Source organism: Passer montanus, unplaced genomic scaffold (assembly GCF_014805655.1).
Source record: "Passer montanus isolate IOZ18808 unplaced genomic scaffold, ASM1480565v1 scaffold61, whole genome shotgun sequence".
Classification (NCBI taxonomy): domain Eukaryota; kingdom Metazoa; phylum Chordata; class Aves; order Passeriformes; family Passeridae; genus Passer; species Passer montanus.
The window spans coordinates 362,020-389,063 of NW_024371149.1; the positions used below are offsets into that span (position 1 = coordinate 362,020).

The 27,044-nt window shown below is 40.9% G+C and overlaps 1 protein-coding gene across 11 annotated transcripts in view; it reads right to left on the reverse strand.

Moving 5' to 3' along the window:
• The window catches only part of ZMIZ1 (zinc finger MIZ-type containing 1), a 337,743-nt gene that overhangs the window by 11,895 nt on the left and 298,804 nt on the right, over positions 1-27,044 (reverse strand). For 8 of the 11 annotated variants that reach the window (XR_005629623.1, XM_039727301.1, XM_039727306.1 and 5 more), the window contains 14 exons: positions 24,171-24,285; positions 21,747-21,964; positions 20,100-20,298; positions 18,823-19,113; positions 16,650-16,832; positions 14,227-14,401; positions 12,767-12,953; positions 9,396-9,606; positions 8,085-8,190; positions 7,377-7,537; positions 7,006-7,073; positions 5,722-5,790; positions 4,956-5,203; positions 2,025-2,188 (listed from right to left, as the gene is read on the reverse strand). Coding sequence is in view for 10 of the 11 variants with exons in the window: in XM_039727301.1 (XP_039583235.1) it covers positions 2,025-2,188; positions 4,956-5,203; positions 5,722-5,790; positions 7,006-7,073; positions 7,377-7,537; positions 8,085-8,190; positions 9,396-9,606; positions 12,767-12,953; positions 14,227-14,401; positions 16,650-16,832; positions 18,823-19,113; positions 20,100-20,298; positions 21,747-21,964; positions 24,171-24,285 (2,395 nt within the window). In the remaining variant the exon portion in view is untranslated. The remainder of the gene's footprint in view (positions 1-2,024; positions 2,189-4,955; positions 5,204-5,721; positions 5,791-7,005; positions 7,074-7,376; positions 7,538-8,084; positions 8,191-9,395; positions 9,607-12,766; positions 12,954-14,226; positions 14,402-16,649; positions 16,833-18,822; positions 19,114-20,099; positions 20,299-21,746; positions 21,965-24,170; positions 24,286-27,044) is intronic. The other 3 variants (XM_039727311.1, XM_039727304.1, XM_039727305.1) reach the window with 3 other exon arrangements.

The window sequence follows — 27,044 nt, forward strand, 5'->3', positions numbered from 1 at the left end:
TTCAAAGACATGCAGCTACACAATTTATTAACGTGTTAAAGGCATATGTATTTCTCTAAAAGCATTAGTGATTTTAAAATATGCCTTTCTTGAGTGTCTGCTACAGACAAACAGTCCATTTTGAGAGAAAAGAACAAAAGAGAGAGGATAAGAAAGAAAAAAGCAGAGATTTTATAACACTGAAAAGGCTGTGTGGGAGCACAAGAGTCCTCAAATGTGGACTGAAAAATGCACAGCCACATTGACAAGGTTAATCTAATTCTCCTCTGCTAAAAGATCTGAAAACTGATTCTCATTACAGAAAACCAGCCACTGACATAATGTAGGAATCTGCTTTAGCACTGCTTCCTATTCCCAAATGGTATTGCTTGAGTAGCATGATAGATGAGGGAGAAATGAGGCAAAGGTTTACTTTAATTGCCAGCTACCATAAGCAAGTATTAGATTTGCTACAGATCGGCCCACAGAACTGGAAGTCCATTAACATTTGCCTAGATACACTCCCAACCTCTGGAACATGCACAGCCTTGAGAAACTTTCACCTCTGCTATATGTAAACACCCTCATTTTCAGAAATCTACAAATTCTTCACTTTTATATTCAACTACTTCATATCCTACCACTTCAGAAATTTCACCAGGGCAACTATACAGCAAAGGTACGGCTGATGAAGTCAAGAGGCAGGTGCCAGATAATGGGAAGCGAAGAAGAATTCCCTGTGACTCTGATTTGAAGGAAAGCAGCTGTGAGTGGCTCAGGCTGGTTCACCCATTTCCTCTCACTACTGTATTCTAATAGTGTGTGGTTGATTCTTGTGCAGAGAATCCTGACCACTCCATGCTGTGTATGCGGAGTGTGCCAACGCAAAATGACATTTGCGGCATGTTTGTCCTCATTTATCAGCCTGTAAAGTGGTAAAGTATTACAGTTTCTGGACTCTTCCTTTGCAGACAGTCTTGGTACCTGGACTCTCTCCAAACTATATGAAGAACTCTTTCTCCACTGTCTTCTATTTCTCACCATCCTCCTTGGAAAACCCACTGCCAGCTAGAGGAGACATTGACTGAGTAGGCTTTTGCTGAGCATCTGCTACCACGTTTCCTCATTACATTCTGAAATTGTACTTTCTAGGATTCACTAAAGACACGGCACATATGACTTGTCAAGTTAAACATCCTTCCTGTGCAGTAACAGCGCACTTTAAACCCCCTGCTCTGCAACTTAAATGAACATAAAAGGATGTATACACACCCCACACACAGAGCTAAAATAGATGACTAACCATGCCTAAGAGCTAAATGCTGCTGGTAGCTTTTCTATCACCTCGTTGCTGCAGTACTGCAATTTCTGGAGGTATATGAAGTTCTGTATAGAAAACTCAGTGCTCTGAGCAAGCTGCTTTTCCAATGCACAGTTCTGCCTCGCCATTTGAGACCTGAGTAACCTCTATTTTTCAGTCTCTTACATTGATATTTTCAGACCAGTGGCACTGTCTCTCCTTGAAATCTGCAAGCTTGTCCTATTACCAAAAGTTTAGAAGTGCCTTTCATGCTACTTGAGTAGAATTCCCCCTCAAAATGCTTTGATGCAAATTTTGCCCTCAGAGAAAAAGCCAGGGAAGATATGGTCCCTGCTCTGAAGTCATCCAATATCTTGCTTTAACAAGCTGTCTCTTGGAGATGGATATTCACAGTCCTGCTGGCCTAGAGAATGAAGTACATTTTTTTTTCATGTGTCAGAGCAAAGCACAATGATTAATACAAGCACACTGAGCCAGGTTCTTTCTTTCAGATAAACAAGCTTAAATGACAATTCAAAAAGTGCACAAATCCTTCTCCAAAAACTCAAAATGGCCAGAAATTAAAAATTGGCATTTCCAGCATTTCTCAAGACTACTCCATTTCACCAGCTTCCCAAGTGAGGAATCCACAAAAAGCAAAAGCAGTTCATAAGGTAAGTCCACAAGCTGGACGAGAGCTCCTTACCCCCACAAACGAGAATCCATGCCCAGCACCATTACTTACAGATTCCTGCATGGGGTGACTGAGAGGTTTGTCCAGAGCTGCCATGCTGCTCGGCATGTCTGGGGGATGTGACAGCTGTGGCCCATGCATGAAGTCATTCATAGATGTGCCACCAGGATTCCCATGCGGGAAGTCAAAATTGCCATGACCTTGGTAACTGTTGCCTGAAAGAGAAACAGATGTGATTTGTTTCCAGCGTTGATCTCTCCGAGTCTCTTGCAGGAGCTGTGTGATGTGACGCCCTCCCTGCACAGCACAGGGAGCTGTGACACGGATCTTGACAAAGCTGTGCCCCCAGTGCTGAGCGAGTGGGGACAGGGCACTTGGCTTCCACACACTGGCTGCTGCAATAATTCATTTCTGTGTTGGAACTAATTGAAAACTGCTGACATTTTGAAAAACTATTGCTAAGTCACCACATAAACTTAACCATGCCGAGAAGTAAACAGGATATTAAATTCTATGGGATATTTGTATCTGAAAGCATCTCAGTGTAACTGAGACTGACTGCCCAAGTCCCAGATTATTTATAGGACACCTGTGTTATTTATGGCTGTGCTTCTGCACACTCAGTAAGACTGTAGCATTGCTTCAGCTTCTGGTGAAAGTAATTGACAGAAGTGAATCTGGAAGATGCCACAATACCAGTTCATAACACAGCCTCTACTCTATCCCTTCATAAAAGGCACAGAAGAGGTATTCATATCTAATTGGGGCTCCCACAAAACTTATAAAATTCACTTGAGTGACTGGATTTACACACACATCTTGAAGCAGGCCTGGAGTCCCCTGCTGCTCTGCAGGACAAGTACAGTATGACCACTGTCCATAGGGATCCAGCCCACCTCAGCCCAGGGATCTCCCGAATTCTAAAGCAAGCAAGTATCCCAATACAGGGATTTTACTCTTCATAATTTTTGTCAAATTCCTCTCTTAACACTTCCAACTCAGATATCAGCTCTAGTGGCTTATATGCTATGAACAGCAGAAAGTGAACTAGAACCATTCACCTATTTCATACAAGCAACTGAAGTGGATGATACTGAGCTCTGAAATAACAGAACAGCTTTGGAGCTTGCACAGAGAGCCTGCAGTTTGTCAGCAGAAGTACCACAGTTTTAAATATTCAACTCAAGAAGGGAGTTTGACAAACTGAAGTAGTTGCATCATTTGCTCTTTAGCACAGCTTCACAAGCAGAAGTTTAATCTTGGAGGAATAGTAGTCATTAGCCATGTAAGAGTACTTCTCAAAGACGTCAGGACTTTGATCTATCTTGTAAATACTGCAGAGCCTTACTAATTCTCATTTTGTTAATCTGCAAACTGGATGAGTCTCACAGAACAGAGCTGGTCTTGCCTTGCATCAGGAATAATTAATTAGCAGGCAACTGGAATGTGGTCTCATAGTGACTGAATATTGTTATGTTTGCAAATTAAACTTCAGTATGCTTCCTGTCAAACCCAAATAAACAAACATAAACCACGGTAGTAATACTACTACTACATTGCTCTGAAGAACTGTTAATCAGAGGACATTATGTAATTGCAATCACTAAGTTTCAGTGCACGTATTGATGGAGAATAAAGATACAAGGCAGCATGCCCAGGGAGTTACAGCCATGAAGCAGCAAGCCCCTCTCTGCAGCAATAGTGCCACGTGCTGAGGGAGGGATCTGCCAGACATTTAGGAAAATCTGGGGCACTGTGCTGACATCCCTATTGCAGGGCACACAGGTGGGTTTCGCCTGCCACTGGGGACTCAGGGCTCCAAGGAGCAGTGACTGACTCTGCTGCAGGACCCACAGGGGAAGGCAGCAGAATAACAGCCTAGGCAGCAATGCTCACACCAAGCCCAAGCCCCACTCGTGACCTGGCTGTCCTGTCTGCTCCTGAGTATGAGCTGGAAATATGGTGAAGAATAGACAGCTCTGTTCTCAGGCTCTGACTGCACTTCACTCCTACTAAACGAGGGGAAAATATGTGATTCAGTGCTCTTGGCTTTGTTATAGTAATCATTCATCTGTTTGAAAACCTTGTAAGTTTTATCATCTGTCATCAGTTTTGCAGTCACTGGAGCAAATTAACCGTATTTTGCACGCAATCTATATTTTTCTTCAACGCCTGCAAAAAGCACATGTATCACCTTGTAATCAATTTGGGGATTCTGATAGTGTGAACAGTTGGTCTTTTCCCAGAGCTGAACTGACTCATATCATGTTACTTGCAAAAGAAACAGTCTCTGGTTTCATGTTTTCAGAATTGTCACTATAATTGAGTTATTCACAACATACCAGTAATTTGAAAACCTATCTCCATTGCCTGCATTTAGTTCCCTGTTCCTCAATCTGGTAGCACATGGGCAGAGGAACTCAAAAGTAATTTTCCAATGCAAAGGTGTTTGCAAAGCAACTAAAAGCTCTTTACAAGTTGTTCCTTTTCTGGTGGCCTATGGAATGTCACTCACCTGGCCACAAGTTAACCTAGTGGCCCAAGTAGCAGGGTTAACGGGTCAGGTTTTCTACTTATGTAGTACTAGACGTTTTCACTTGAGAGCAAACAGAAGGAAAATGCACAGAAAAAAAATGCAGAAATAAATCTATTGTGGCAGGCCATGAATATAGAAGGTAACATAAAATGTTTCTTGAGGGCTGCGTGACTATGAATATGACAAGCACCAAATACTTAAAATATTAAATAAAATAATTAAATACGACAATATATTAGTAAAATATAATACTTACTAAAATATACATGCAATTGAACAGATGAACCTTAACTGAAAACACTTCAGAATTTCAGAATTGCAGCCATATAATTTGCTGTCCTCCTGCATCACTGTGAGAAGATGCACTGACCCACCTGAATCACAGGGCTGACTGAACCACCGAGTGCTAGAGTGAGCAGCTGGGTGCACAAAGCCACAGAACTAACCTTGGTTACCATATTCAGTGGAATTGTTGCCTCCTGGAGGAGGGGGTAGGGATGGGTAAGGTGATGGGCCAGGACCCAAAGCTGCAATCATCTCCATTACATTTGGCATGATCATCTGGCTTGGACTCATTGTCTTAAATCTTTTTGAGGGAATGCCATCTGGGTCATCTTTGATGTGAATATCTGACTTTATAGGGACCGGCCTCCAACTGCAAGTTGGATCAATGGTAACTTCTTCAAACTCGGAGCTGCAAAATAATGTGAAAATTTAGCATATCAGTTGACTATTTTAAAATCAATTCTGCTGAAGTTTCCATAAGAATCTGCATGGTAACCAAAGTTCTGAAATGCTCTGGTGTAATACAACATTAAGATCTTTTACTCCTCAAGAGTGTGCTGAAAGCAATTTAAAAAAGGCAACCATGAGAGCACATTTCTATGTTTATCCACACAATGAAATCCAAACATATCAATGTGGTTTGCCACCTCTGAATCAGAGGGACTACTTGTAAATACAAGAAAGCATTTAATCCTCCATTCTGGCTCTTCCCTCTGCTTCATGGGTGAGGCTGCCATTAAAAGACAACCCAAACAATATCTACAAAGAAGATGGAAACTCATTTACTCTGTCACCTGCTCCCCCAAGGCGCCATGCAGCAGAATATTCAAGTTCAATCACAAGATCTATTTTGGTGTGACTATCTTAGTACCCATTACCATAACTCCTAGCTGTTTAGTCTTGGATATCAGGAGGGACATCACTTACTTTTGTATAGCGTTCAGAATACCCCACATGTACTGGTCAACCTCCAAGCCCTCCAAGAGAGCAGTTTTACTAAAAAGTAAAAAAAAAGAAACAAAACAAACTTCATGTTAGAATATTGCAAGGGAAAGAATGATTTGGGGAAACAGTTTTAGTTCTACATCTGCATTACCAGGATATTTACATCAAATAGATGAGATAAGGATACATCTACTTGTGTGTGTCTGCAACCTGTTCACATTCTTTAAGTAATTTTTGTTAGTGAAATACATTGCAAATTTGAAGTATTTTCATACACAGCACATGTCTCCTGTGAACATCAGCACTATGTTTTTAAAATTAGATCTCTCTCTTTTTTTGAGGTCCACAGTACTATGACTGCAAAGCAACTAAGTGTTACAGCTATTCTACTTAAGATCAGCACAGATGGGGACAGAACAAAACAAAACTAGAAATGATTTAGCTATGCAGGCACTTAGATCTGAATGCAGGTGCTCATGCTCAGAGACACAGGACAAAAATTTAGCCTAGATGCATGAATACATGAATTAAGAAGGCAAGATATCCAACTCTTGTGATATTTTTAGCCAAATGTAGAAGACAGAACAGATTTGGGCAGTTTGGAGAAAGCCCTTGTGTGATAGGGCACAGATCAAACATGGACAGTAATGGAAACGAGCTTGTCTCCAGCCTGCCATGTCCTCAGAACAGCCAGAATGGGCAATCCCCACTGCTGCTTGTACCTAACTTGCTGGCAGAGCAAGGACCCAACTGGAGAGTTGTGCAGAGCCAGGGCCAGCTGATACAGCCACAGCTGCTGGAGCTGAAGAGCCCTGGCTCCTCAGCTGAGGCTGGGACCTGCTCCCAACCTGTGCATGGAGCACAGGAGGTGACAGACACAGAACTGGCCTGCAGACATTCTGCTGGTTTTTCTGCCCAGTTAAACACAGCAATGGACAGTCTGTAACCACTTTCAAGTTTTTCTTCCATTTTTTCTCCATTACACTAACTCATGTTTGAACCTCTTTTGAACCCTACACAACCCACGGATGATTTGTAATGAAATCTTGTGAGAAAGTATCTTGTTATATGTTTCTGAATTTCTAATAATCTAGGGTGGTAAAATATTGCAGGAATTCTCATTAGACTTTATGCTCTTTAAGTAAATGTGATATATATAACCTTATTTCCTAGAACTTCCTTCTGTTCCCTTTCATGATCTTAAATATGATCTGAATTTGGTGAAATTGTGTACAACTGCATTTTATGTAGTATGGATGCACTTACTTGCATACTGGACACCGCCAAGTTCCTCTTTCACAGTTCAGTTGCAAGTAAGATTCCAGATCAAAGCACTAGGTATCAGAAAAAAAAAAAAAAACAAAAAAGGAAAAAAAACAAACCAGACAAAACAAAAGGAAAATACTGTATTAAATGAAGCAGTTAGACAAAAGTAAAACAGACATGAAAAAAGCCTCCTAGCACTGAAAACTACACCAAACAGCTGACTTTTCTCCTCTCCATTAACCATACATACAGTTAGCTATAGAGGCTTACAGACATAAATGCCATGTGCCAGGTGCTCCCACACCACAGCCAGGCTGAGGTACGGTACCACACGTGGCTGAGGGACCTGCCAGGCACTGGCATCCACTCACTTGGACGTGCTTGCAGTCGTGACCCCTGGCTGGGAGCTGGATCCGCCGGAATGTGATTGGACACTTGAGAGACACTTTGATAGCAGTCTGCTCCACTCCATCTTCCCCGTTTAGTGTGGCATTGCCAGAGGAAGCTGCTACGCTGCTGAAGTTCCTCTTGACTGTTTAGGAAGAAGGTGGGTATAGATGAGAGAAAGCACAAGTGTATTATAAGTTCTAACACAGAAAGCAGAAATTTCTTCAACATTTAAGAAATTACTTCAACATTTAAAGGACAATTGAATGAACAATATACCCACACAGGTATCTTCTGTGTAATTTAGAACATTCTCCTGAACAGAAGAACAATCACACGTGCATATCAGCTATATTCTTAATCAAATTAAGTGTTGTACAAGCACCAAAAGCAGCCCTACATAAATAAAGAATTAAACTTTCTTTATTGGTGAGTCAAAAACAAATATGGGGGGAAATCCAGAGAGATACTTCTGAAACAGGACAGTCCTCTTTACGAACTAAGTTGTGTCCTTGAAACTTTGTTACCTCCACCCAAACAGCCATTCACCTATCCACATAATGTTCTGCAAATTCCTTAAGTACAGCTTAAGGTTATCAGTAAACAAGTAAATCTGGTGTAGAGATAGCTTATCACAACTGAACCCAGACATTCTGGAAAATCATCATCACCCCCACAAAACGCAAACTCACTCTTGGTGATACAATGTTCTGCTGGGAGGAGGCGTTTCTTTAGTAGACCTTGAAGTACGGAGCGAACTGATGGCCGGTGCACCAACTGCAACACGAACAAGTGCGACTGCAAGGAAACACCTTCTGTTAGCAAGAGAGCCCAACACACAGGTTAAACGTTTGGGAGTGCTAAATGCACTCCCAAACTGAGCTGCACTCTTCCCTTGGACACTTAGTTTCTGTGAGAGCCTGAGGCTTAAGCATAAAAAGCTGGTTCTGCTCTGCTGAGCACACACGCTTCCTTATGGATATTCTGCACACTGTGCAGTTGCTCCATGCTTAATGTATAGAAGGGCTTTAAAAAAGCAAGGATATTCTGCAATTTCTCCCTCCTTAATATTCAGTATATGTACAGCTGACATATTAATCTCTGACTTCAGGGTTTATTTTTAAAACCCTGGACTGTCTGACACAGCCTAGCCTACCAGCCTGCCCTCAGACTACGTTGGAAGTTGCGAAAACAATTTGCAACTGATGTGCCTGGAATCAGCTGAATCTTCTTACCCAACACAGAGCTTGTTGTGGATTCACAGGATGCTGACCCCTGCTCTTTGCCACCAGATAAATGACATTATGCAAGGAAACATCCGTGTGAAGTAAAGAAAAATGGGTGGATGGCTTCTTGTCAAAGTGCCTCACACCGTGACCTTGTGAGAACTAGCAGCTTGCTTTATTGTCAGTGACAAGAGAACAGTCAGAAGCTCAGACTGGATTTGCAGAACAGTCTGCATTAAAAATACAGTACTCATCCCTGAGAGTAACTAACCCGTGCAAAAGGAGAAAGGGGAAAGCTGAATGGTCTAGACTGCATCTTTGAATATGAGTTTTTCATTTGAAAAGGTACAGAAAATTCATCACCAGCACTAATGCTGATGTTTTCACAACAAACCAAAGAGGGTTTAATACCCTGTGTAAATCAAATTAGTACCATCAACGATCTTCATTGCAATCATCTACTTCTACATCAACAGACTTCAGCCACCTTGTTACACAGGCACACATGAGAATGTAGGAGATAAAACTCCCTTCCTCCCCTAGACCATGAACCTTGTCAGAGAATTGGAAGGACACAACTACATTCTGCAACAATTAAGCAGCAAAAATGTCCATATTAGCACTCTGACGGTGTCAACATCATTAAGTAAAAGCCTTACCAGAAAAAGGCCTGGAAAAAAATGAGAGTAAGGCTCTTCCAGCTAAGGCAACCTTTGCAAATCGCTCTAAATAGCAGAGTCAGCATCAGCAGCTGCAGCGTGAGCTCAGTGTACTTACACAACAGCACGCTGTGACTGTGATCTGGATGGTGTTCCTCCCTGGCTGGCAGACGTGCTTTAGGTGCAGAGGTTTATGGGATGTCTTGTTGTCACCACGTTCGATGGTAAGTGGGGTTGCATTCACGCTGACCTGGACTGAAGCTGGCCAGTTTGTGTTCATTTGTCTGTCTTCATGGTGATAGCACTTAAACTGCAATTCCAAGTCAGACCTGCACAACAACCAATAAATCTTCCTTTAACTTTGCTTTCACACTGCAAAGGGCGGTGGTTTTTATGCTAGGAACATTTTTCTTGATCAATCAGATTATTTTTCTTGAATTATTGCCATAAAGAATATAACACACTTCCTTCATAAAAGCCATGAACAAAAGCAAGTCATGATAAATTAATGATGTAAGCATGCCCCAAAGTTGTTCCTATTTTACACTTATAAAGGACTTGTCAAGGAAACATCTCAAACCTCTTTGCAAACCCAGACCATGCAGTGATCCTGCAGAAAGAAGAGTGCCAACATCAGGAAGGTCCTTCATGTGTCAGAAGTTAAGAATGAGAAAGCAATATGCTGCAGTGGGTTGTGCTGAAAGTCTGGATTCTCACTACCTCAGAGCACTCAAAGAAGCATTTGAATGAATGCATGTCAGACAAAATACAAATACAGCAATCCTGCCTTAGAACAAATAAATCAACTAAGATAAAATGGCTCCTATATCTTAACCCCCGACCAAAATCAGCTTCTGTGATTCTAAACTAACATGGCTGTGGACTAAACGTATCCAATTTAGATCTTCTTTTAGGGCATGAATTCCTCCCACCTCCCCTATAATAACTTCCACTCACTATCTACCTCCTCAGAAATTAGTTCTCTAACACCTTCAAAAGATGAAAAGGCTGAGATTAAGTTAATTAAAAATTAAGTGGGTAGAGACTATGACTTTTGTTTCATAAATGTATGTTAACCTTGTGCTAGGAATGAGTAATTTCAAGAAAAAAATTAAAAGAACACAGAAAACGGAACTGCCAGAATTCTGCTGTTCATGGCAGCAGAAGACAGCTCAAAGTTTATTGTGCTAACTTTAAAATCTATGTTCCTGAACAATCTATGTTGCCTGAAAGAAGCTATCCCTGTAAGACCCAAGAGGAGCAGCTCATTCAGGAGATTAACACCCTAATTGCTGTTTTCCTTACAAAGACTTCAACCTGACTCAACATCATCTTTTCTGGATTTCAAAACATCAAGATTTAGCAGTGGACACAAACATGTGGGTTTTTTAAAAAGAAAGTTACAGCATACAAATTACCCAACCTTTCAACATAAGCCACCTACATGAAGTCTTTTCAGGTTTTTTTTCATTATTTTATTAACCATTTTCTGAAAGCTCACTCCGCAAGTTCCACTCAGTTTCTCACCTCAGGAGAGCACAGCACAGTGATACAAACCTGGAGGGAAGCAAGCTTTGGTACCTCTGACATACAGCCCAAGCAGATGAGGTGAGCAGCCCTGCTGAGTGTCACAGTGGTGACAGACCTCAGGAGAGCCTCGTGTCCTCAGCACACAGTGTTTCCACCATGGGACGTTATTAACAACACAGCAGTGAAGACTAAACTGGCTTCAAGGAGACATTTTCCCTGCCTTCAACCTTTCTGTTTCTCATAACCATGAAAAGTTCCCATGGGGAGAAAAATACTTGCATTGCTATTCATTATGTGTGCACACGTGAGAGGTTTTGCCGAATATTTTAACTAGCAGAAAAATATTGAGAATTGGCTCGGTTCCACCATTCTCTATAAAAACCAAAATCCGTCCACACATGTGACTAATTCATTTTTCTGGCATCCATCCAACCCTGAGCTTAATGTGAAATGACTTCATTACAGGACTATCCGTTCTCCCCACTATTAACAGGCTTTTCAAAACAGCAGACCTGAGCACAGTTTACCTATGAGTCTTCATTAAAACAAGTTTAAATAAAGGCTATGTGTTTGGTGAGCGAAGGAAGAAAGAAAGAACAGATATTATGAAACAGCCTCATGCCTCAGTGCAGCACTATAAATCTACTGAATGAGCCAGCACAATCCCCAGTAGTGATTACTTATTAATAAGAACTGGCAAATAACTGCCAAAACTCCCTGTGCTGCGAGTACTCCACGATAATGAAATGCAAGTAAGCAATAACTGACCTCAAAGTTAGGTGTTAATTATTGGATGTGGTCTGCCTGCAGCCTCCCTCCCTCCCAGCCCCCAGGCTCCCTCAGGGCACAGGGGCACTGTGCTAGCAAGGACTCCTGCATCCTACACCAAGCCTCAGCTTTAGAGCCAGTCTGTCCCAGGCCAGGGAAGTGAGCACAAATCTCTGCACACCTCACACTCTCCACAGCAGGAAAACACAAATCTCCAGTGGATTCCAGTGAATAGGACAAAATCCTCACAGGGACAAAATCGCTGAAGTTACACCTGTAAGCAGCCGCCATGCAAGATCCCAAGCAACTAACCAGCCTCCACAAGGCACACAGAAAGGCTCAGACAATGCAGTGGTTATTGTGGCTCAGCCAGAATAAACACAGAGACAATTTCTGAGAAAAAACAAACTAGGAGACAAAATTACTCTGTAGTATTTGAAAATATATACACTTTCAAAAAAACTAAGGCTCTGATTGTCATTTGATCTAAGGCCCTTCCATGAACATGGTGCAATCAAAACACACCCTATAATCACTTATACAGATCTACATTAAATACAGAAAAGTACCACCAAGGAAAAATATTCCTCTGTGCTGGAAATAAGAATTCACTGTAAGTGAAAACCAGAAGCTTTTGTATGAAGAAAGCTATGCTCTCACATTTCTGAGCTGTGCTTACTTGTGGAGTCAGAGAAGAGGGGAATTTAGGAAGTTAGCTTCTGAAGTTTGGAGGATTCAACACATTGGATTTGTCTTTCCAAATGATTTTACCAAGCCTCTAAACTTACTCTTAGTGGGTTACTCTTCATTATCAGATAAGTCTGCACCATTTAATTTAGGCATAAACTCTAAGAGCCCTGCAGAGCCAACATTTCAGAGGTCACAAAGCACCTGGGACTTCAGATTCCCAAAGGGAAGTTTGCAGTGGTGTGGGTCAGGGAAAACCCCACTCCTGATCCACCCAGAGCAGGAAGAATGCAATGGTTGCAGCAGTTTTTCAGACACTGCATGCTATGAGCTATCAGCAAAGACGTGCAATACATCTTGTGAAGCATTTCAGAATGTGTTGTCTCTCGAAAATGACAGGTGAGAGTGCCTGCGAGTTGAAAGCACATTCTTCCTATCCAGGCTACAATTTTTGAAGTGAAATTCCTGCCAAACCCAAACGCAGTGCCTCTGGTCTGAGCTCACCTCCACATCAGCGTCTGGTGCACGGTGGGCCGCAGGTGAAAGACGTGGTTGCTGACTGCCAGGTTGTGCTCCAGCCGGAAGGGCTCCAGGACAACCCCGTCCCTGACAGGGAACGTCAGGCGCAGCTCGTCGTTGTGGTTGGCTGGGATCGAAGAGGGAGAGAAAGCGTGAACTTTCCCTTTAGCATCTGCAGTGCAATAATAATGTGTATATTTATACAGAATAGTAACAAATTGCACAGTGATCTGCTACGGGGTGGAACTTAGCAGGCTCACACACACACACACAAAAATACGATCAAAAGTAACTCTATCATCTAACTGATACAAGGGACAAGGCCCAAACTGAGCCTCTTCTACTGTCATCCACTTCACATTAGGGCCATAGCGTTCCAGCCACCAACAGAAACCAGGCATGACAAGAATTCTTGGTTTTTATTACAGGATAGGCTCTGTGTCCAAGCTTACTCTGTTGGCAGAAGACTGAAAACAAATCTCTTAATAATGTCAAACTGTGATAATGTTTGTTTTCTCTGCTTTGAACAGGGATCAACATTACCCAATTAGTTTCAATAGTTTCATCAGCTGAAACTATGTGATCACCAAAGACACTGGTATTCAATTACTATCTGAGCCCATAAGACGAGATTTTGAGGTAACTTACAGCTGATCTATGAAGTCCAAATGGCTTTAATTCCTGTGTTCTTGCTCAAATAATACTGCAGCCCATCTTCTACTTGATTTTTCAGCTATCCTGAACTCCAGAGCTGCAAAGTGCTAATGCAGCAGCAGTTATTTTATAGAAAACATAAGGTTCTCCCAGCTCCCTAGTAAATGATAGCTCCTATTGTTCATCAGTCACTTCAAAACCTCAAACATCTCATACTAGTATCCAGTCAGAGAGATCTTGTTATTCCTGCCCTGTTCCCAGCCAAGTGTAGCTGTGATGTTGAGTGGCTTTGAAAGGAACATATATCAATTTCTGGCACAGTGCTGAATATTCCTAAGAAGCCTGTATGGATCACAATAGAGACACTGCTATAAATATTCACATTTTATCCTACTCTGCAGTGTTGTTCAATGAATGGCTTTGCCCTTGAACAAAACAGATCAAATGAAAGTTCATACAATAAACAAGCCTACAAAGCACACACAACAAAACCCAAAATCAAGTGTTTTCTCACCAGGAAGCATATTAAAGGAATAATTCTGGAGTAAAATCCTCACAAGTTTAACCTGGAAGAACATTTCTGATATTCTATTTTACAAGAGCATAGCGGTCTTTCTCTATTCTGTCAACTGGCTCAAGTGATCCTACACTGTGCATGCCACCTATTACCACTTAACAACTCCAGCCTCTCCCAGAGCAGCAGTCAGAGCTACTTTCCAGACTTTGAAATGTATGTGGCAGAGAACAGAGGAAGGATAAATGACTGTGGGGGCATTCTGTTTGTTACTCACTTGGAGGCGGTGGTAAAGCATTGATATTTGGTTTAATGTCAGGTGGGAATGGTGGTTTGACATCCTGGTTAGGTGACAGGTATGGAGGAATATTGCTCCCTGGTGTCATGGGTGGCGTGGGGTTTCCTGGAACAGGTGAATGAGGGTAATTTGCCACAGGTACAGGCCTTGATGGCTAGAAAACAAATAACATCATGTTGTTATTGCAGCCTTGAAGTAAGAACAATAAGCCTTGTGATCAGCACTGTTAGCAAATATCAAAGACAACAGACAAGGGAGGGAGGCCCCTCTGTTTCTGGAGAAGTAACCACAGGATGTCCCATGAGGCCTTCCGGGATAGGGCACACTAGGAGAGCAAAGCAGGAACTGAAACCAGCAGACCAGCCAGCTTAACTCAGGCAATGACCAGATACAAGCAAGGCTGCTAAAAGGTTCACTGTGTTCCTCTGAATGCTCTCTTTCCAAAACCAACCAACCATTTGCTTTAATTTTTCCACTGTGCCACAGCCCACCCAGCCCTTTGTATCCCTCTGCCTTCCTCCCAAAACATCCCCAGTGCAAAGAAGCCTACAAAAAAAAAAAAAAAAAAAAAAAAAATCCAAAGACACACAATTAGCCCGTCTGTGTCCTTTTTACAACCATCTATCCTTTCTTCCATCCTTGTTCAACTTCTCTACTCAGAATTAAAGCTCTGGGGGTCAGGGGGTGTTTTCTATTCTGTGCACCTGCAATTTGATTCTGTTCCTAGTTTGCTCTAGCAAAGACAAACTGGTAGAAAAATGACAGTTAAAGATGAATAGTAGCTATGTATTAAAACACCTTTGGTTTGGCTTCTTATAATTAAGGGGGTGGTTACAGCCAACAGAATAAACCAATAACCCTGATGTGAAGGAAGATGACATTAAACAAAACTCCAGCTGCATGGCTCATGTACCATAAGCAGAAACACAGGAGAGCATCAGAAAACGAAAACCTTTACAGACAGCCCAAGCACTGTGACATCAAACCTGTTTGTGTATCTAAATGCTGCTCTGCTAACCTAAGATACTTGAGACTTAAACATTCACATTCCCAGCCATCTTTGGTTTTTATATTTGACACACACAGTTACTATCTGCACAATCACTACAATTCAAAGGTTCAGGTTTTGTCAGTGGAATTTTCCCCCAACCAGGATAATCTGCCTTTTTAACAAGATCTCTTTTTTCCTAACTGCTTCCAGAGCAGTCAATATTTGAATACAATATAGGGGATACATTGTAAAGAAACAAATTCCCTGTCACAAGTATCTGGCAAACAAAAATCTTAAACCCCATCTAAAATAAATGTACATTAAATATATTTAAAAATCTGTCACTTAAAAACTTGACAGAGATCTTCTGCAGTTACTTCAACATAAGTGACTGCACTGGAATTATTATATAGAGAATCTGTCTGTTCCTCACGTTCTTCCTGACAGTGAACTGCAAAAGCTGCCACGATCCAACAGGCATTCCTTTGGGTACACAGTGGACAGCATAGCTGCACACAGAACAGATGCTCTACAGAAAAGGGTTGTGCTTTTCCTCTTTTTTTAATGGTGTCTTCTGTGTGAATCACACCAAACAATTCCAATTCAACAACAATGTGCAACTTAGATTCTTTCAGCCTACATTCAAATTCAGAATGTAGTACAGATGCTTCAACAGCTAATGCTTTAAGCAGGTCAGAAGATCAAAGGTCCTCCCCATTTTTATACTCACTGGAGTACCTGTGTGCAATAGGTCACTGTGTGTGCATTTCAATGGCACAAACCTCAGCAGGCCCTCAGCGCAACCTCAGTTTGGAGAACACAAAGTGCTCAAGATCTAACCATAAACAGGTTTTAGGCAACATTTTAACAACTCTAGTTTTTGCCCAAAACAAGCAGCACAGAGGGAAAAGACTGAGAAAAAAGGAGGAAGGGGTTGGAAAACATCACAGAAACTTCAGTTCAAAGATGAAACCTACAGCTGGAACATCCTTTAAGTTTGGCCTGGCTTAATCCAGTAGTGACCACTGTAGGTCCAAAACTGAATGCTGCTGTGGAACTTGTTTATTACAAATTTCCATACTTGCATTCTTGCAGGGACCACGAATAGGTGAAAACATTACACCTGAATCCCATTAGGTACTTCTTTTTACAAGCTATTTTTAAAGCAAACCAAACATTTTCCTGTAAAAGCCTCTAATGAGCTGCAGCAACATTCAATTTTCTTTATGAACTGCTCTGAAGTTGCAATGCAACTTGGCTGATTAACTTGATATCCAAAACACTAGAAAAAAGTGGTGTTTTTTCTCTCTTTCCCTTAACTACATAAAAGCAGTATCCATGAAACCATTAACGCGACTTCATTAATAAATGGCCACCAGACAGAACAAGATAATAATCTCAGAATTCCTACCTTGTAATACTGCCCCATGTTGACTGTTGGAGGAGGGTACTGCCCTGTATTTTGCTGGCTTGGCATCCTCTGTCCAGGATAGTTGGGAGATGTGAGGGGTCTCGGAGGGTTGGGAGTGGGGTACTGACCAGGCTGGTTTGGAAACTGGCTATTTGGTCCATACTGCTGGTTTCCATAATTCGGCTGTTTCAGGGATGCAAGAAGACAAAGCCATGTTTCATACAAGCAGCTTTCTTGTATGGATTATTAGCATACATTAAACAAAACCCCTTCAGATGAATACTTCTTAAAAGCAAAAAAACTTCATAAAAAAAGGTAAAAAAGACACGCACTCAGCCTTGTAACACTGTCAAAGGGCCCTGTGCTTGAAGAAACCAGAATTACAACCAGATGCAAAAGTTCACAAAATTTCTGTGTTTTTACAAGTGTTACCACACCCAAGCCTAGGGCTCCTTTTTCAGATGCAGAATGGAAGCACAAAAAGAAAAAGTTAAATAAATAAATAAATTAAACAAAACCCTGGAAGGGACAAGAGCACAGAAGATGTGTTGCCCACGCCTGCCTTTTCAACCCAACTGCTCTGCTGGCCTCTTGCCAGAGTGCTCAGCAACACTTTAACAACTAAAGAGAAGTTCTTACTAGTCATAAGCACTTTGCTAGTGCTAGCTAGGACTGCCCTTTTGGAACTGAAGTAATGAAAACTGCAACTCCAAAGGCAGTAGAATGTCAATTTGAAAAATAAATTTCATGATAAGACATTTCCATAAATGAACCCTACAATAAACAATAGGCAAATATAATCTGCAAAATTCCAGCCCATCAATCATGCAACATTTATAGCACTGTTCAGAGCTGATTTGTTGGAAACATGAACATATTCACTTACAATGAAAAACCTGATTCTGAAGCAGCAAAAAGAGATTTAAAGTCATCCTTAAAATACAAAATCTGAAAAATCCCATGAACAAGCCACATTTTGTGTTTTCTGAACTTACTTGTAATTAAGTTCTCCTAAGAGAAGCAACTCCTGCAAAAGCACATCACTTTTTATTTCTGATTAGTTTTTTATTTAGAAAAAAAGACAGTTTGCAGACCAGGAAAGAAACATAGCTCTGTAGAGTGGGCAATAATATTTTCTGTGTTTTCTGCATGCCACAGTCCTCTTTGCTGTGCATTTTCTATAAACTCTTAGTACCATAATTATTGTCAGGGCAGTGTCATAATATTCAGAGCTCTACACCTGCTGCTGAAGTCTCAGCTGAATACAGAACTTCACCAGGAAATGATCTCTGAAGCTACTAAGTGATGGCTAGATTTGTAAAAACATTTAGGTGTATGGAAATGCTGGGAACTGCTGGAATTCTAAAAAGCCTCTACTGCCCAGTTCATACTAACTCAAAGAATAAAACACATTGCTGCTTTTAAATTCCAAAAGCTCATTTGTCTACATCTTTGGTTGTCTAAATTTCTCTAAAAACTTGACCCTAAGTGTTTTGCCTTGTCATAATACAGGTCAATGGCAATGTACTTTTGCCTACAAAGCCATGCAGATCTCCTGTAGCAGCACGGGACCTTATCACGCTCCACAGAAGCTGGTATTAGATAAATGCTGACAGAGAGGGATTTGAGTTCAACGTTATTTATATTCATCTTAGCGACTATGAAAATCAACGCTCAAAAAGTTTGGAAAGCAACTGTTCTCTAAAAAATGACTGCTGTTACTACTGGTGTTACAGTACAATGTCTGTCCTGTATTTCATTAAAAAAATAAAACTGTCCAAGAAAACCCAGATCAGATTATCTACTAGGCTAAATTGAAATATTTCACCATCAGTGTCTCTTCTAAGTTGCCACATTAAAAGACTCCACTCATGTGATGGAACCCTGCTTAAGATCTATGAAGTCAGCATGAGAATCTTAGAATGACATTCTGGTTTGGGGCCTCTCTTGGACTTAATGATCATCATACAGACTAACATAGCAAGGGTCAACCAGACTACTGTAGAAGCTAAAAACGAGGAGCTGCTCCTGCTAATATTTTAATGGCTGCACTCCTACCAAGGCTGGAACAAAGATGCACCTATCTTAGAGGGATGTGCACCACACATTAGCCAGTGTGCTGCAACTTGCAGTCAAAGGAACGGTGTACACAGAAGATCATTTCTTCTATTACCTCTCCTGGGTATGGTCTCTTTATGCCCTGTATGGGCAAAGACTGGGGGCGTGGGCCTGGGTAGGCCTGCTGGGGCATCCTCTGCCCGTGGGTGCTGAAGGGGCTCATTCCAGGAGGCCGAGGCTGGTTCATGCCCATGGGGGGCCCGCTCATGCTGGAAGGTGTCATTCCTGCTCCCATGCTTGCTGGGTTCATGTTGCCTGGCATAGAAGCAGGACCACGAGGACCAGGCTGGTTCATAAACTGGTTGTTGTAAGCCTGAGTTGGACCCATCTGGAAAGAGGAACAAACCTTCAACGGAAGAAGAAGAAAAAAAAAAAAAGAATAAAATGCGACATGCATTTATAAAATGGGAAGAGGGAGCTGAACATGCTTTTGGGGAAGGGAAGAAGGGGAGGATTTATGTCGCATTTTCCTTCAATGTTCTCTAACATTTGATGGGCGGTGAAGTTATTTATAATAAAAATTCAATTGTAATTGTAAAAGGCAAAGAATGGAAGACAGATGCAAACCTAAGATGAGAAATTAATTGTTTCAACTGACTGGTCTAGCACTGTAGGGTAACAGGTAAGAATGTTGGCTGTGCAAATAGAGCACAACACTACAGTTTCTAAGACCCTGTGCTTTCCATCACCTGGCATATGGATTCTTAATAGTTCAGAATTCAGAGAAGTAAAAAAGGTAAGGAGGAAAAACCTGAATTGATCAAGCCCTTGTTTATTTTAAGAAAAAAATGACTCCATGATGTCATAACATGCTAGAAGTTATGGATCACTGGAAATGCATGTCTCACATAGCTGCCTGTACAGACAACATTATTACAAACCAAATCTCTCTTCTATTGTTGTTTCTCTGTTTGAAGGGAAATAACCCAAATAACCAAAATAAACAACTGTCCAAGAGCTACAAAACCTATTGCAAGATTCTAGAACATTTCAACTAGGTACTCAAATTTAGAGGGCTGGCAAAGACAACACTAATGTATCATGTCAGATGCAGCTGTAACTGAGAAATCTTCCATTTTTTTTAAGAGACGACCCTTAAACTACAAAATACAGTTATGCAAGTTTTATTGGGAAAAACACAGGGACTGACTCATACCTACATACACACATTCCAGCACTTTCTCATAAGCATTTCTAACCATGCTCATGCACCAAAACAAAGGGAAAAAAATACAGTAGGCACCCTAACAAACACAACAGTGAGAAGGACAGCTAATTCCCTGTAATGGCCCACATCAGGCAGGTATGAAGACATAAAGGTTACTCTCTTACCGGTCCATACTGGTTCATGTCCTTATTCTGTGTCTCCTGAAGGGCTGCCACAGTGGCTGTAGCTGTAGCTGTTGCTGTAGCAGCTGCGGCTGCAACTGCAGCAGCAGCAGCAGCTGCAGCTGGCTGGGTGAAATCAGCTGGTGGCCTTGTGTGGGGGGGAATCCCCATTCCTGCAGGGGTATTTGGGCCTCCAGGGTAACTAACAGGGAAGAAGAGAAAGGAGGAGAGAATTAAGATGTGCCTGGTGGATTTTGTTTTGAATGTTGGTGTGATCCTCACCTGGAACTATTCCAAAAGCATGTATCAATGACTAATGAAAGCCAGCAGGCCAGGTAATTAGGTGTGTACAGGAGATATGGATTGCACCTACAGGTTTCACCTGCCTCCCAGGTGCAACAGCCATAGGGCTGCCACTGGGATTAGAAGGCATTGCCAGCAGTCATTCTGGGGGCAGTGAACTTCTTTGCAGCTCTGTAGCTTCCTGCAAAGTAGAGCTGAACTCCTGAAAGTAAATGCTCTGCTCCTCAGTAGTGTAGGGGCAAATGCACAGGAGCAGGAACAGCGAACTTCCTCCAAGACAGCACATTAATCTGCCTCAGTGGTGAATTATGGCAAGTGTTCGAGATATCATAAAAGCATTTCTCCCTGAACCTTAGCAGAAAGGCCAGGAGAGACCCAGTGCAATCGACTCCACTGGATCCCAGTGTGTGTTCTGCAGTTCCTGCCCATCTCTTCTATTGATCCTAAGATAAAACAAGCCAAGCCAAACCACGCCTTTCTCACTTCAAGTTATCAAATATCTTTATAAATATAGGCCAATATACTGTGCCCATTTTAGAGATGCTAATGCAAAGCTGAAAAAACTTTTTTGGCTGGTTCAAGGTCACTCAGTAGATCAGTGGCAGAGATGAAAGAAGAGATAAACTCTCTCTCTGAGTCCCAAGTTAATATTCTTCACACTAGACTGCCTATGCTAGCAGCAGTAGTCTCTTCTGCAGCCTTTGCACTGGCACCATAAGTAGTGGTTTCAGTTAAGTGCCCTCATCATCCCCGTTTACAAAGTATAGACACAGAAAGTCATCATGTAACTCATGCCAGGCTATTACTTTTGGATTATATGACTAATGCAGCATTTATTTCCCCAAAATAAATACATAACACAACCATATTTTCTACCAAACATCTTCATTACCAATTATTTTCAAATTCCTGCTGTGGAGTAAGTCTTTGGGCAGAAATATTCTGCTGCATAGCAAACTACTTTGCCCAGTACTCAAGCTTACTCCTCCATATGCACATAGAAATTATACCATCAATACCTTTCACATCCTGGCCTTATTAAATGTTAATCATTCCTAAGCCTGTGGTCTGTTTAACAATCTCTCTTAATTAAAACTTTATTTTGGGGGTTTATTAGAGCTAATTGATTGACCTAAGCCATTTCCATTTACTGTGATGAATTTCTTTGCACTTTGGGTAGCTGATTTCCAAAGCTGTAAAAGCAGTGTGTGCTTTGGTTAACCAGCAAAAAATAGCTACTGAGACTTTATATAATTAGAGTAAGCCCATGACACTTCTGCCAGGTCACTAGAACAAGCTTTTTCAAGTATTTACATCTATTTTCCACCTCAGAGAAGTAACTCTTACCTGCCACCAAAACCTCCACTTCCAGGATAATTGGGTCTCCCATACATGCCCTGCTGTATGTATGGCTGAGTGGAGCCTGCCTTGGCTGAAAACTGCTGCTGCTGTCCAGCAAACTGAGGAGAATTGATTCCAGGGTTGCTGGTTGTCATCCCAGAAGCCATGGGATTTCCTGCTGGGTTCATAGGATTGTTAGCATTTGCCATTGGATTTCCCAGCACCTGCAAAGGAACATGAGAGTAAGAGGTTGTACCTCGAACTACTTCAAGCAAATTAAGTTAATTTGCTGCAGTTGTTAAATTAAAACACAACCACCTGTACTCCGAACTCTAATGAGCACAGACCTCATTGACACCTAGGAGCACATTCCTGGTGATTTCTACTTTTGCCACTTCCAAACAAACAGGTGATTTTCAACTAGATGGAACCCAAATGAATATGCTTATTAAATAAGTTTATGAGAAAGACCTGCTACAACCATGCTGTGACCATTCATCTGACTACAAGAAAGGACATAGCTTCTTTTGGGGGGTGGGGGTGTGAGGGGGTGAGAGCTTTTTTGTTTGTGTAGTTGGTTGGTTGGTTTCTTCAATGCAGGACTTGGAAGTAACTTGGAAGCAGTCAGTCCCATTGGCACAATGCAAAGGGTATTACAGATAGAAAAACTGTGAAAGAACATATTTCAGTAGTTTAACCTATTCTTGACTCCCTAAGTAGTGAACAAAAGTCTATTGATTGTTTTTATTGCTTCTTATAAAAGAGTCCTCTGTTCTCTGTATAAAAAGACTTGCTTTGCTTGTTTAAAGGATTTTTTCCCCCAAATTGCTGATTTCCACGGAGATGTAAGTGTGGCTGTCCATGGATCACCTGCATAAGATTTCCTGAAAAGTCTCCTACTTGGGAAGAAACTCAGATTTTTGCAGAAGACTAACTCAGAAGCTTCAGGCATTTGAGAAAAGGAATTGGTGAACCCAGCTCATTCCTTTCCCTCAAAGAGCACAAAGACTTACATGAAATCCTGACATTCATTTCAATCTGCTCTGAATAGCAATAACCAAGCTTCATGTTCCAGAGTTTCACTGCCCCTTTGCAGTGACTCTGAAGAAGCATTTTCTTTCTTCATGCAAGACATTTTTTCCTTCTATTGCATACTCCTCTGAAGTACCATGAAAAGTTCAAGTAACATTACAGTACTCTTATGACAGAACAAAACTCTGAGTGTTTTTATATCTTTCCTTTTGCCTTTTAAAGTGTAAAAGAAAATATATTTTCATTTTCTGGCCAGTATATAGATCAACATGTTTACTCAGGTATTTCTCTCCCAGATGGGGTACCTTTTGTTTTAAGGTGTTAATAAAATCAACAGTCATAAAACACATTATAGATCCTGTAACTGTTTCCTCTTCTTGTTCCATTGAATAAAGATTTTAGCATAACCAGTGCCTACTTAACTGCTGTGTGAGTAGATATATGACTTGGCCTCTGAATAATTTGTTTTTCAAATGGCTTCTTCTATTACGATTTCATTTTTTTCTTACCAAAATTAAAAAAAAAAAATCCTCAGAAAATTTTGTATGGGATCTAACACCACTTGGTTTGAAAAAAGCAGAGAAGGCGGGTTAGATTTATGTACCATTTGCACTCATTAAAAATAGTGATGTTTTTTGAGCTTTTCACCTATGGTGTAAGCAAAGGCCAGACTGCATGCTTAATTTGTACCACATCCCTGGGAGTGCACATTATCACAAATAATTGGTAACTTCTTCATAAAAGCTGCTTCTTTTTGTATAGTATAATCCAATGTACAAACACAGAAGAAAAAGAGAGCTAAGAGCGGAGAGAACCAAATGAAATTCCAGGAAGTATGGCTCTCACCTGAGAGCCAAGAGCCCACGCTTGTGCTCCAATGCACATTGAAACATTTTTGCAAAGTTAGACAGCATTAACAGGAGAGGCTGGAAATAACACAGCCTAAAATTGGTAGTTAGCAACTCAGTGTGGGGTAGACTTGGCACTGAATTTCACCAGTCCACAAGTACAACACAGCCCCAGGTAAAATCAACAACTATCATTTGGTGAATCTACCTAACATTTTTAATAGAACACATTCAATCTGAATTCCCAAGAGGTTTGGGATTACCCCAATCCCATGCTTTTAGTGTTGAAACCACACAGTGTAAAACACGAGGTAAATCCAAGCCTGACATTTGCATGCAGCCAAAGGAGTGACTGACTCGAGCTCTCAGACACCTCTTGTTCAATGCCACCAAAGAGGACATGACTGGGAAAATAATATAGACATCATAGACAACAAAGAAGACAGACCCTGCTATCGATCCCAAGAGGATTTTGCAAAATACCTTCCATTTTACAAACATTAGCAGAAATGCATATCTAGAGGGAAGGAGGCATAAAAATGGAGCTTACCTGGCTTTGAGAGGTGTTAGTCACACCCCATACTGTGGTGACCACTGACAAAGAGCCTGGAGGCTGGTTGGTATTTTGTTGCCAGGGAACAGAATCATAAGGGAAAGACCCATCACTGCAAAAAAAAAAAAAGTTCAGGAGGGTGAGATTTCAGAAGTTTAAACTGTGGCAAATTGCTGGTGGTGACAAAGGAATTAACGTCTGACATTACCTTAACTCTCCACTCTTCCTCCACTATTAGCTTAGTATTCTCAGAGGCATGAAGTTTCTTTAACAGCAATGTGATTGGATCAAACCACATAGAATGAATGAATTCCTTAACTATACTGAAGTACAGGGCTTTTACCATAAAAAGATCTGTTAGCAGTGAAAGTCCAAGTAAATTCAGGGGCAGAGTTGCAAACAAGGACACTAAGTTACTCAGAAGCTTTTATTTTTTTTTTGCAATTCATCTCAAACTCTTCAACAATCACTGCTTCAGCTGCCTTATATCAATTCAATTAGATTTTGAGACCAGACTGCAGCTCCTCTGTCTGCAGTGGGTCCCCAAATGGCCAGAAAAGCCTTTAAAGCAATAGCAGTTCAACATCATTTTGAAAAGTAAATTGAAATTCAGATAGTGTTCTCCCACACGATGGATAAGCTGCATGCCAAAAATGGTATTAGCTAATCAGCATTCTAGAAAATCAACTGCAGATATACAACACATCTTTCAGATAAATATGTGGATGAGAGGATTGGGTTTTTCCATTAGCTTTGTCCACAGATACAAGCAAACATTTCTTACAGTTCTTTTCATACAAAGCATTGGCGGTTTCAGAATGAGCCCAGGACAGGTACGCACTTAGCGTAATTAATGAAATATCTTAAATCCAGTGAAAGTAACTATCAATCCTATGACCGTAAAATACATTCCACTTGAAAATTTACTCATTCTTGTACTATTAACTTGTAAATTAGATTTCAATTTGCATATATATACACACATACACTCAGGTGATCCTTCCTCATCTAGATATATATATATATAAATACCGTTTAACAGACACACATTGCTCTTTCATTTCCAAACACCATTGATTTGTATTTTATATCAAGAACTGCATTTTTGTCTTGACTACCAGCTATCACCAAAAATTCTATCGAGGGCTAACTTGCCTAAAGAATCTATACAGGCTCTGCATGCACTCTATCAATGTGCTTTGAGCCTGCTCACTCTCCCGTGACCCCAGGCGGTGCTCCAGGCTTGGACCACTCCTTCCTTTTGTGCTGTGAGCCAGAATCCAGGACTACCCCCGTGTTCATTCTTTAGCCTGTTCATAACACCAAGTGTGAATCATTCAAGAACAGGAATTGCTCTGCACAGAGCGTGCATGTGTGTGATAAAAACTGCCTCTGTCCTGAGTAACAAATAATGCAATAACAGCAGCAGCAACTGTGTAAATGAAGCAGTCAATACATTTCACAAACAGCTAGGAAATTTCAAACAAAGTCCAAAATGCTCTGCCAGCACACCAGCAATGTATTAGAACCTGTGAATTTGAACTAACCTATTTGCTTCAAAGTACCCATATTCAATCAAGCAATAAAATCACACAAAAATTTAGATTAGAGAAAAGAATAATTTATTCTAACAAATAATTAGAAAAAACTAATGGTAAACCAAAATTCTCTGTAAGGTGCCTGACATGTCATGTTTACATTGACAGCATCCATATAAACCAGTGTATGAATAAGAGCATACTGAACAACTTGCAACCACTAAGTCCTGCTAGCCCATGTTTCTTTCAAATATTTTCTCTTAGAATCTTGCCCCTCTCACTCAGAGGCTCAGACAATGGCTTCAGTGACTAATATTTGCAAGTGACGCAATGCAAGTCCCTCCACCAGCATGGAGACAAATGATGACTAACCCAGAATTTGTGACTGCTATTAAGATTTCCTCTTTTATCCTACTCTGAATGATGCCTCCTACTTTACTTCCTTCTCTGACTGTTTCTGATGATGTCTGCTCTCTGATTTGTTTGGATATTTATGGCACATATGAGTGTTCATGCACTTCAGTGACTACAAAGAAGCTCTCTCCATGACATAAGCAGTGAAAGGACTCACTGCAGACATTCCTCTCTATTCCCCACTGATGTGCTGTGGACAGGTAATAAAACCTGAGGAGCAAGGCAAATATTTTGCAAGTGTATGAGTAAATAAGAAGGGTAATGACAGGCAGGAATCAAACCACAGAGTCACTAAAGATTCTTCTAATGCAAATATGCTGTACAGTTTGTAAACACACTCCAACTTTGAGCAAGCAACGCTTCAGCCTGCTGTTAAGAAGTTATAATTTTTACTTCTCTTTCTTTCCCTCCTAAGCATGTTCCTCTTACCCGTTCCTCTCCTTTACAGTATGCATAAGGGATTTCATATATCATTCCTTCATAGTTTTCAGTGGTAGAGTCAGATCATTTGTTCAGTGGAAGGCTACAGTGGGTTCTCAAACACTATATAATCACTTAATCCTAATTATAAATACAGAATAAATCACTCAATTTTTACTGCATTACAGTTAAAATGGGCAACACCTCAAGAAACCCTATTGTTGACAAATAATAAATCCTCCAGCACCATAGAAAAAAGCTAGAAAAAGAGACCAGCTATAGATTTTTTGAGAAATATTATTGTGCACATTGAATCACGTGACTACCACATTATCCAACACAGGACCTAGTTAAATCTCAAACATTATTAATAACAAAAATTATAGCAACACAGAAATAGTGATAGATGTGCCTTGCAGAACATGAACTTAAATAGCCTAATATCCACTCACTGTCCTAAACCTCATACTTCAAGTTTCACCTTAGTCACCCCACGAGA